At 44.3% G+C, this 11,366-nt stretch overlaps 1 protein-coding gene across 1 annotated transcript; it reads right to left on the bottom strand.

Annotated features, from left to right (window-relative positions):
- Nucleotides 1–2,871: 2,871 nt before the first annotated feature.
- Nucleotides 2,872–10,403, bottom strand: pex2 (peroxisomal biogenesis factor 2). The gene is made up of 2 exons (XM_030099967.1): nucleotides 10,340–10,403; nucleotides 2,872–4,375 (listed from the first exon to the last, which is right to left on the bottom strand). The coding sequence occupies exons 1-2, from the start codon at nucleotides 10,341–10,343 to the stop codon at nucleotides 3,405–3,407; spliced, it is 975 nt and encodes a 324-aa protein (XP_029955827.1). The 5' UTR covers nucleotides 10,344–10,403; the 3' UTR covers nucleotides 2,872–3,404.
- Between the last annotated feature and the right edge of the window lie 963 nt (nucleotides 10,404–11,366).

Genomic DNA, 11,366 nt, shown 5'->3' with positions numbered 1-11,366 from the left:
CCTCCATCGACAGATATCATAAGCTACAACACTTTTACGTGTTTTCTCTTGAACTTTGTGTTTGCTCTCGCAGGCTCCACACTTCGGGGTGAACATATGGATCATATATAAATCCCAAATTATCCTGGGTAAGAGAACAAAAAGGAAAAGGCCAAATTCTATATATTCCCAAGTTGCCGCTGCTCCATCTTTCTCTAGGTGTGAAATGCAACCAGACAAAACCTCAACGCCATGATAAAAGCTCAGGAAATTACTTCCTTATTTTAGGTTTGATTGATTGTCCCCCTGACCTGTTAGACTGAAGAGGTGGTTAAGAAGAAGAGGCAGACTAAGATAATTGGGCCCGGTGGTATCCAAAGCCCGGCAGGTGTTGAAAGAACTCTCATAATACAGGTACCTGCAGCGGCTGCAGCCCTGAACTTCAGCACACCTAGGATTTCTCTACCTTGGAGGAATTTTGGTGTTTTATGTTTGGCATGTCTTTTATTGAATAGATGAAATATGAGATGCTTGTAACTCCTATTGACGTATTGGACATGCCACGAGAAAAAAAAAAAAAACAGCATATACAGGTGTCAAAAATCCTCTGAGGTGTCAACAAATAAATGGTGCATTGTTTGTTTCATCTTTTCTTGGCATGAAAATAATGTCGTTCGCTCTTTGAAAGTAATGTCAGTCGTTGGAAATATCTTCCCAATGCAAGAGGGATGTGATTCCCTAACCTGTTGGAAAGTAGGTAAAAGCTTCTACCATCAGGAGCCGGATCAGAGATGAAATTCAGCTGAAGTGAAGAAGCACAGGTGTTTTCACTCTTTAATTTCATTAGTGATTCATGGGGCTCCCGGAGTCCTTCTAGCCATTTCAAATGAAGAGGTAAAAGCCAGACATAAGCTTAAATGATAACATTCTTTCTTGGAGAAAAATATGCATGTACTATCCTTATTATTATCTGCAAGCCAAGGGCTCTGTTCCAATTAAAGAATACCACAGATGGACCATTCAACAAGCATGCACACAAACGAACCTACAATAGGTACAGTAAAGTACCCAGTATTACAGAGCCCAGAGAAGAGCTTTTTACTTTAAAAACTATTTAATCAGGAAAATCAACGCCTCACATCAAAGAAATGGAGATGAGGGACAGGCGGATAAAGAGGCTCATCAAAGAAGGAGCTCTAGTTAGGGATTCAACGCCCTAATTCCCTTTCTCTTAAAACCATCGTCAGAGGGGGCACAGGGCCAATTTGCTCCCTAAATGGCTGCGTGTGAATGTGCAGATTGCTTTGCATAGCCGCTGGGAATCTGGGCTTCTTCCTCTTTTTCTTCTCCACACGGAGCCTGTGAATTAGAAAAGATCCAAAGACAGATAGGCTTAACTGAGCCCTAGCTACCTTCCTTAAGTCCAGAGCCCTGTTCCAACTTCCAACTAATTCAATCCATGGCCTAACTCAATTAATAGACTTTAATGCAGTGTTTCTTCTTTATCTTCCCCCTTTTCCTGAGGATTGGGGACTTCAGTTGGAGCTGCGCAGTAATATCAGCGGAAAAAAGGTTTGGATTGTAAGTCGGTCTGAATGTTGAAAGACAATGACATGTCCCGGTGGCATTAGGGTTGATCATATATGCATCCTTAATCTCAAACATCACCTTAATCCCACTTTCTGGGACTTGCTTCACATTAATGTAATGTAGCACATAAAATATTGACAACCAGTCTTTCCCGTGTCTGGCTTTATATGCATTACAGCAGGACTCATTAGTCAAATCGTCCTTGATGCGAAGAAGGACCTCCAAAGTATCCACGCGATGAGCCCCATATTTGTTTTCCATAATGTCAGCCAATCATCATTTAGGATTGTCTCCCCTCCACCCCGAAGGTGTGCATTTTCCTCTAATCCAGAGAGGGGCTACTTCAATACTTCTATAGGTGCTTAAAGCATACAATTCATTAATTTTGGCCTTGCATTAGCGCCAAGGACATATACTTTACCTGGAGAGGTTCTTGGGGAAATAAAGATCGCGCCGGTCAGTCACATAAATAATTTAGGATCAGCTCTGCCACTGCTTTCACCCAGTATTCTTCAGGGCGCTCGTGTACCTCATGAGGACAAATATTTTATGCTTTATCGGCTCTAACGCGAGGAAACATTAACCTCATGTGAGCGCGAGAAGCGTGCGCGCGTCTCCGGATCGGGCTCGGCCACAACAGGCTTTCTATCACGCCCGCAGTTCTGATTGATCGTCCTGGCAATCAGCAATTAAGTACGAGTGATCAGCGCGGGAGACTGGAGGAAGGGGAGGGGGGGGGCGGGAAGGAAAGACGGGAGGCAGCCTCCCCCCCCCACCTCCATCCCACTCCTCCCTTGTCAGCCCAGGAAAGGCTTCACTCAGCTGGGGTGAGTTTGGCCTGGGGCTGGGCTCACTGGTGGAGGTTAACTCCAGCATAAATAAGCATCTTTGGACTCATTACAGGGATTAGAGAGTAATTCGCCTGCGAGGAAGGAGACGACTGCCAGGGTTTTGGTACAGTTTACTACAGTCTTATAGGGGCGAGGGCCCAGGAGATTACAGACGGGAGAGAGATGGAAAGGCAGCAAAAGAGAGAAAGGCCGAGGGAAAAGGCTGGCTGTCAAGTGTGTGTGTGTCTGCCTGCATGTGTGTGTGTGTGTGTGCGTGTGTGTGTGAGAGTCAATCCAAGCCCCCGGCTGCCCCCTTGATCTTGAGCATGTTGGGGTGCTGTGAAAACGGATAATGGGAGTTAGAACGACCGGGCCTGTCTAGAGAGAAGTGTGCTGATTGTTATAACTTTCCCTCATCTCTCTCTCCCTCTCTCTCTTCCACTTAACTAAATAAACACCCAAGAGGTAGCACTTTATCAATTTTAATGATGTTGAAATACAATTTAGGCACAAAATACACAACAAATGCTAATTTGGCCATGATGAGAGGCATCAGAAATTCCTCCCATTATTTATTCAGCTGACTTTCTGCATTTTTCATCAGAACAAATATTCCCATTTCAACAAACACACACACACACACACATACACACACAGCCAATTTGGAGCATAAATCAACACGTTCACTCATCAAATATATGCTCTGCGTGGTTCTCTGTAGTCTGTCCAGTGCACCAAAGACAAATAGTTCCGTCCAAAGTCCAGCCGGAAAAGCAGAGGGGGCAGACGACTGTCAATATATACACACATATATTAAACACAGCAGGTTCATGTGTGTTCACAGGCACAGAGATCATAAAGATACGCCCAGTCATAAACTCTCAACTCTCACAACAAAAGACCCATTCAAAGTTCTTCTTTTGTTCACTGGAATAACTTGTTCTTCTGCAAAATTGTTTTATTAAATCTCTGCAATTTGAATACAATTTCTGCAGGATATGACGTTCATTGTCCATTTTTCCCCGCCTCCACTTTGACGGGTTGGATCGGCCCCGCCTCCGCGCCGCACTTGGGACAGGTGAGCTTGGCGTCTGCGATGCTGTGGCTTTTAACGCAGTAGTAGCAGAAAACGTGCCGGCAGCCCACCGAGTGAGGCATGGTCGGCCACTCTCCGCACAGCGCGCACTCCTTCCACGCCTCACTCCCTTCCTTCGCTTTGTCTCCACCAGCGCTTCCCCCACCAAACACAAGTGAAGACACTGTCGCCTTCAGTTTCCTCGTATTGATCAGAGGCAGCAAGAAAATGAGGAACTCGGCGAAGCCGTGCCACAGCATCTCTCTGTTCATGTACTGGTAGGTTACATCCCGGACCACATTGGGTTTGCTGAAAACCGCCTGGGCGCCTGTGATCCTCTCAGCGAGGACGGGGTGGCGGCCTTTCTTTAAGAACACGAGGAAGTTGATGAGACCTGCAAGCTTGGCGACGCCGGACACGAGAGTGAGGGCGTTGCGGAGACCCTTTTGGAGCAGGCTATCATTTCCTCCAGACACGAGTCCTTGTGAAAAACCTAGAGAAGACAACAGGCTGTGGGTGCGCTCCTGGAGCCAGCGGGGTCCTGCGGTGAGTACGGCCAGGCTCAACTTCTGTCTGGGAGAGAGAGGCCGGTAGCCGGGGGACGGGCCCTGCGTGCTGCGGTAGCGCAGGCTCAGTAACGTCTGTCCCACGGTGGCGCTGTTGGAATACAGAGTGAACCTCCAGAGCAGCAGATGAAGAAGCGCCCTCAGTTCGGGCTCCAGGGGGGTGAGAACGCCCGGGCGGCAGTTCTGAAAACACGCGGAGAACTGCGTCCATATGAGCTGCTCCAGGGAGGCGTCCAGCTCCAGGGCGTCCAGCTGGCTGATGCGCAGTACCGGCGTCTCTGGGCCGGCGTCGGCCGCCGGGCCCGTCCCTTCCTGGTCGTTATCGCCCCCTAAGCCTGACGACAAAGGAAACAACAGAAGGTATAAACATAACTTCTATGTTTTTTTTAGGATTTGTATCAGTGGATAGTTCAGCAGTTCATACTTATTGCACCCAAACAACTGCGCTCTTTTTCCACACAAGATCCTCGTTCTGTTTAGTCTGGGCAACAACACCGAGATTTAATGATACTGCAGAGAACCAAATGTTTTGTTGACATAGCAAACCTTGTGAAAAATGACACTGTGTGAATGTAAAAGGACAACCACACAAACAATAACACAGGTTTCAGGTGGCTGAATTAGGGGAGTGAAGAAAAGCTTCCACTGGGGACTAAAAACGGAACAAAACACAACCCGGGATGTCAAGACAAAACAACTATGGAACTGAACTTTAGATTAATAATTATGTTTTTTTTTATACTAATAAAAACCAGCTATTACAGGACAGCTCTGTCATTGGTGGGAATGAGGCCCCGGAGGTGAAGCCCATCCTGTTAGGAAGGTTATTTTTTCTTTATACATAGGAACGGAAATCACTTTTCACATGTAAAACCCGTCCTTAATGCAACCTTTGAGCTGCGCCATGCAGAAGAGCAGGGGGTCTTAGACCGCCTTCTGCAATGCGTAACCCCTCACACACACACACACACATATACACACAGACACACACACACACACACACACACACACACAGGAGGCGAAGCCCAGGGGCTCCTGGTGCCTGCTCCCTCTGGAGATAGGGGTGTGTGTACAAATCACATCACCAGGGATTAGGCTAACGGCACAGTCTCTGGTACACCGTAAACATCTGCCAAATGTGGAACAATTTTCCTCCCCCTGGATTCGACTCCATATGGGATCTCGCCATTGTGACGTCCGGGCTATTTTGTGCCACATGCGTTTCGAAACCCCTCACAGTTCTCCAGTTTCATCCGCCCTCTCCTCAAATAAAATGCTTATGCCGAAGACTAACTAACGCAGGGAGAGACAGAGCGAGAGGGTGATAGGTAGAGAGAGAGAGAGAGAGAGAGAGAGAGAGAGAGAGAGAGAGAGAGAGAGAGAGAGAGAGAGAGAGAGAGAGAGAGAGAGAGAGAGAGAGAGAGAGAGAGAGAGAGAGAGAGAGAGAGAGAGAGAGAGAGAGAGAGAGAGAGAGAGAGAGAGAGAGAGGCCTTCCTTTGACAGTGGCTTTTGTGTCTTGCTGAACAGGATTTGTCACGAGGCTTTAAAAGAGATTTCAGCCGGGTAAATATGGCAGTTTTGACAGAAAGAGAGAGAGAGATGATGGTCACTTTAGACATTTCTTGAGGAAGCTGAAAAAAAAAAAAAAAAAAAAAACACTAACATGTGGTGGCAACGCTTGGGTTTGTTGTGGCGCTCGGGACCCCATCTGCGTATTCAAAGTGTTTCAATAGAGCCGGGAAACATCGTCCAACTAAGTTAGAATTAGCAAATGAATGAAAAAAAAAAAAAAAAAAAAGAAGAAGAAAGTGTGAATTCACATTAAAGTAAGCAGGTATGACAAATTCATTGAGCTGTATTTGAAAGGCTGCCATGTTTAGTGACGAAAACCTCGCCTGTGACGGAGGAAGAGTTTGGATTAAAAAAAGAAAGCGAGCGAGGTAGTCTGAATGTGGATGCTAACCAACAACCGGGCTCTATTTGTTTAGCTTAATCTGAAAGTTTTTTTTTCCCTTGATGGGAGAAAAACGCGGGGATTATGTGCTGCGCCTCTGTATGGGTGTGTGTGACTATGTACGTATGTCAAGGACAGACTTGATCTATGCAGAGCTCTAATGCAGCGCTAACTTAATCTATCAGTCTATAGTCACACACACACACACACACACACACGCGCACACACACACGGAGCCAGGTGGTGGAAATCCCCGTCACAGCAGCAGCCCTCTCGGGAGAGTAAACCAGGCCGGGTCCAATAGTCTTTTCAAAGCCTTTTATCGAGCAGTTTACAAGTTATGAATGAATATGTTTTATTTGGGGAAACACGGTATTGACAACCACCTATCAATAGTAATGTGACTATTGTCAAGGGTCTGTCAATATTAATGTAATTATGATGTAGAGGGATCAGAGGGATGCTGGAGTCGGGGGCCAAGTAACATCTCCTGCCCACTGCCATATCAATAGCTGGGATTGCTATTGACAGCTTCCCTTCAGACTTGCAGCACTTGCCAAATATATAACAAGCAGACACTTCAGTCAATGCCCGCCTGCCTATAAAAATTAAGCATTTGAATTTACAGGGCTTTTACCGTGGACAGCTGGAAATCCATGTTCCTTATGTAATAGTCAAAAGTCACAGTCAATGCCAGTGTTTACAGAGTAATGACACGGTGTGCGCTGGAGGACAAACTGCTCGGCATTTGCACACAATAAGTACACTGAGATACAAGCCGAGAGACTCCTGCTCTGATGTATTCACACACATGCACTCAGCTGATGTGATATATTGACTTGATAATTCTCTTGTGGGTCAGCCAACCAGCTGACTCAGAGGCAAAATGCCCTCTTTTGGAGAGTTTGTGACTGGCGGCCGACCGAGCTAGAAGGAAGGTTAGCAGAGTTCACTGAGAAATCAACAGAAGATCACCCAGAAATTCTGAGCTCTGGCTCTTCCGTCAGACATATAAAATACTTAGAAAAAGAAGAAGGCATTGCTGGGAATGTTTTGAGTATTTTGATTCGAGTCAGATATTATTTTTTCTCCCTGCATTGTTCCACTGAATCAAGGCTGACTGCATGGCTTACAGACGACGACGACAACAACAACAACAACAACAACAACATTCAATCTCAGAGGGAACACAGTGCAACATTGCTTCAAGGCAAAAGGGGCAGCGACCAGTGTGAGGAAGGACAGAAGCAAACAGTTCATCGCTCTGAACTATGAAAATCAGACAACGGGCTAAAATGACAGCTGCCCAACAGAAAGACAGACATAGAACCAAGTCAGACACGTCGAACGGCACGTTATGAAACCTTCCGCTGGGCGGGGGTCTGAGCCACTGTCTACTAGACAGACAAAAAAAGAAGAAAAAAAAGAGGGCGAAAGAGAGCTAAGGAGGAAAATGATGGAGGAGGGAAAACAGATAAGCTCAAACCTCTTTCTCAGATCTGACCTTGAGACTAACGGTCACAATAATGAAAGAGGGGACATTCCTGAAGCGCAGGCTGCCGAGCCATACCAAGGTGTGGGCATCCAGGGAATAGCTTTTAAACAGGGGAGGGCTGCACTTTCGTCTTGACCTTGGCTTTGGTGTCTCAGGTTGGGGTGATGGTGCTGAAGGCAGGGGACTAAAGACTCGGGGGGGTCGCTGGGAAGCCTGTCTCTGGGGGGAATTGCATTTTTTGCTTTTTCTGTGCGATGAAGCTGCTCGCAAGGCGATCGGCCCTCGCCAGTTGGAAGCCGTCTGGCCAAAAGTCTCGCTTTAGCTCCTCGTGTATTGCAGCGCTCAAATTCCTAAGCACTTAGCTATGGTGGTTAGCATAATGTATTTGCTGAAATAATGCATAAATGTTCACTTGGCTTTCTATGATGCTTGTAGCGAGAAATAGGCTAGGCATTGGCAAAGCACGCTGGATTACAACTTTACATTTTCTTCTCTCGCTCATGTAAATTAATTTGTGTAAAAGCTCTGGTGGATAAAACCTATTTCTCTGAGCACTCCGGTCTTGTTTTTTTTTTTTTTTTTTTCCGTTCCTGCGCCCTCACTTTATTGCCCTTCTTTCGCCAGCGAGCGCGAACCTATTAGCCAAAGCCCGCTAATGTCCTCACTATGAAAACGGATGAGAATGTCAGATTTAGAACTTTTAAGAGAGTGATGTCATACAGCAGACCACAGGCATTACGGGGACACTAAGATTACCCAGGCGGTAACCAGACTAATTGTTATGAGTCTGTTTCATGAAAAATGAATGTGCGCAGATGCACAGAGGGGTCTTTGGGCTGTGTGTGTGTGTGTGTGCATCACACACTAATGCTTTATCAAGGCTTTCCTCTTTCTCTAATCACCCAAGACCGCTTCGAGCCATGGGGTGAGAGCCAAGTTAATGCCTGAACACAAAAAAAAAAAAATACACATCAGTTAGAGCAGCACATCTGACATACAAGAATGTGCTCTGCCTAATCTGGTTTGCTCAGAAGGTGAATTATTTAAAAGAATTAATTGATTTCATGAGTATGAAGGTTGAGTATGCTAAGGCTGTATGAGTAATAAGTACAAGGGTTTGCAGAAAACAACTTAAAAAGTCATGAAACATTTAGAGGGCAGAGAGGCACAATGAATGTGGTAGAAAACGCAGAACAGCTAATAAATGAGAGAACCGGAGTTGTGTCTTTCTTTGGATTCGATGAAGGAGCAGCTCATGCGAATAAAACATAATATCCGGAGGAATATTTGATCAGCGCTTTTCTTTATGCATGGGGAAACATAGGGGAGTAAAAACATTTTGTGTCATTTATTTAAAATGGAGCAACAATTAAAACATGTGCACGAAGAGAATGTTTTTAAACTGGGAGAGAAAGTTGTTTTTGTCTCCTCTGAAATCGATAAAAATGTGAAGGTTACTGGAGGATGAGATATTGAGGAGTTTGACACTCAAATTCATAGTGGAGAGGCTATTTTTAAGAGTCCCTCATTCATCAGGAATTGGAGGTTTGATGCTTTGACTTCTTTCAATGAAATAATAAAATAAGAAAAATGTGCCTTCTGGCAAATTGCAGCCAAGTGCACTTTAAATATGAAAAAAGAACACATAGAGTAACAACTCAATAGGATCTGGAGACTTAATCACAATTAGTTTGGCAGACTGGATGTTTGGAAAATATCTTACGTTGACTAAAGTGAAATAATTTTTGGTTTTATTTAATTTTGTCCACTAGGTTCTCTTAATCTATATAAAAAATGCTGGAAAGTCTAGATGTATGCATAAAAACAAGTGAGATTTTATAGTCATCTTCAAAAAAAGTTTGGGTTTGCAGATTTGCAGCTTTTAAAAGGAAATGTTTTATATATTCCCTTAGTTTGTCATTATTCCTCCAGGTAATGGGTAAGGTATTTAGAGGTTTCTCTTCCATCTATGAGAACATAATAACAGAAATAAGAGGGGCATTAGGAATACATGGAATTACAGCATTGTATATAACAATTTATATACACATTACAACCCAAATTGAGTTATATGACGATCTGAAAAATACATAACTATCAAACTAAATGCTTAGTTTCAGAATTATATCAATCAACATCATCATGGAATCAACTATTATACACATCCTCCCCATAATGACATGGTCAACCTATTTTTTTTTTTTTATCTCCTGCCCATTAGTCTTTAACAACAACAAAACTAAATCTGATCCATTCTAATAATAAGGCATGAGCATTATATGATAATCACTGCGGGGATTAGGTTTTGGCAGAGTGTGTGTGAGAGTTAAAAGCCACTGGAAAAGAGAGATATAACCAAGAGACAGATAAGAGTAGAGGAGTGATGATTGGGATGAGAGAATTGAAGTGAGTAGTCTCCTGAAAATCAATAAGATCAACTTTGCCTTGAATCTCAATGTGGAAGGTTTTGATCTCTCGCACTGATTACTTAAAGGAATAATGGAATCATGTGCGGAGCTTCTTAAAGTAGCACAGTCACAAGGTTACCATCCCGAGTTTCAGTAGGCATATACTGTATACCTGGACAGCACCTCTCATGAATACCAATGACAGGTTGTTTGAACCGTATATAGCATGCAGGATGCACATGCAGAGGCATGAAGAGGCGACGTGATTGTAAACAAGCACAACAAACTGATAAACACACGGAGCAGAGACACTGCAAAATCGATAAGGACATTATACCGCGAGTCTAAACGAAATCAACGTGTTGTTTTAAACTATCTATACCACTACAAGACAATCTAACAGACGTGCGTTTCCTAATAAACACAGTGGAGATATATTTACCCATTTTTTTCTGAGGAAAGGAGACAACATCAATGTAATTCCTGCTCCACGCAACAGATATGATTTCCGGGTTGCACTGCTTTGGCCCGCCTCTTGACAAGAACGGACCAATGGAGTGCGAGAACGTCATGAACAAGAATCCTGCAGCCAATCAGATCGCGGAGCGCCGACCTCTGGAGCAGAGCCTCAGCCGTGTGGGAGAGAGTCCATGGCGTCGGTTGTGCCTGGAAATAATTCATTCTTCTGTTGTAGTTACGGCACATAGCGACCAAGCTGTTGGTGAGAGCAACGACAATAATGTTAAAAAAAGCAAAACACATACTGTACATGCATTCAAAATGCCAGGCGATTCGCTTCTCCTCACTTCAGAGGTTTTCACTACTATGAACTGTAAAGTGACAGCACGTGATCATGCCAGTTAGCTAATTAACATTTTGGAGACGAAAGAGCGCTTAAAAAAAAAAAAAAGGAGAAATGCTGCCAACTCGCAAACCAGAACTAGATGAAGAAAACTCGAAGGGAGGTGAAAAGTTAAACCCGTCCACAAGTCAAACAGCGATGACAGTTTTTAGTCGGGAAAATATTAAACAGCTTCTTAATGAGTTCAAGGAACTTCACGAGCAGAGGCTGCAGTGCTTGGAGATGGACACAAACTCAACAAAGGAGGAACTGTCACAGGTGAGTAACTCCAGCTTTGCATCCGGATTTCATGATGTTTTGAAGGTAGTGTGGCAGAGCAGTGAAAGGCAGTGTGGGCTGGATAGTTGTTAATACTCTCAATTATGTTATTTCCAATTTCTAATCATGACATGGAGATAGCTGTCCTTGGTGTGCATTTTTAAGATGAGTGTCAAAGATAAGGCAGGTGGGCCAAAACTGGCCCACAAGAGGCTCCAATCTGGCCCTCCAAAACCATTTATTTTTAAACAAATTTCATAAGAGTATCAGGCAAAACATAACACTGAGACTCAAGTTCAGATATCAGCCTGATAGCCACCTCATTGCTATCAAACTTGAATTAGCCTCA

The sequence above is a fragment of the Salarias fasciatus genome, chromosome 9 (genome assembly GCF_902148845.1).
Source record: "Salarias fasciatus chromosome 9, fSalaFa1.1, whole genome shotgun sequence".
Lineage (NCBI taxonomy): Eukaryota > Metazoa > Chordata > Actinopteri > Blenniiformes > Blenniidae > Salarias > Salarias fasciatus.
This window is presented reverse-complemented; position numbering and strand designations above follow the sequence as displayed.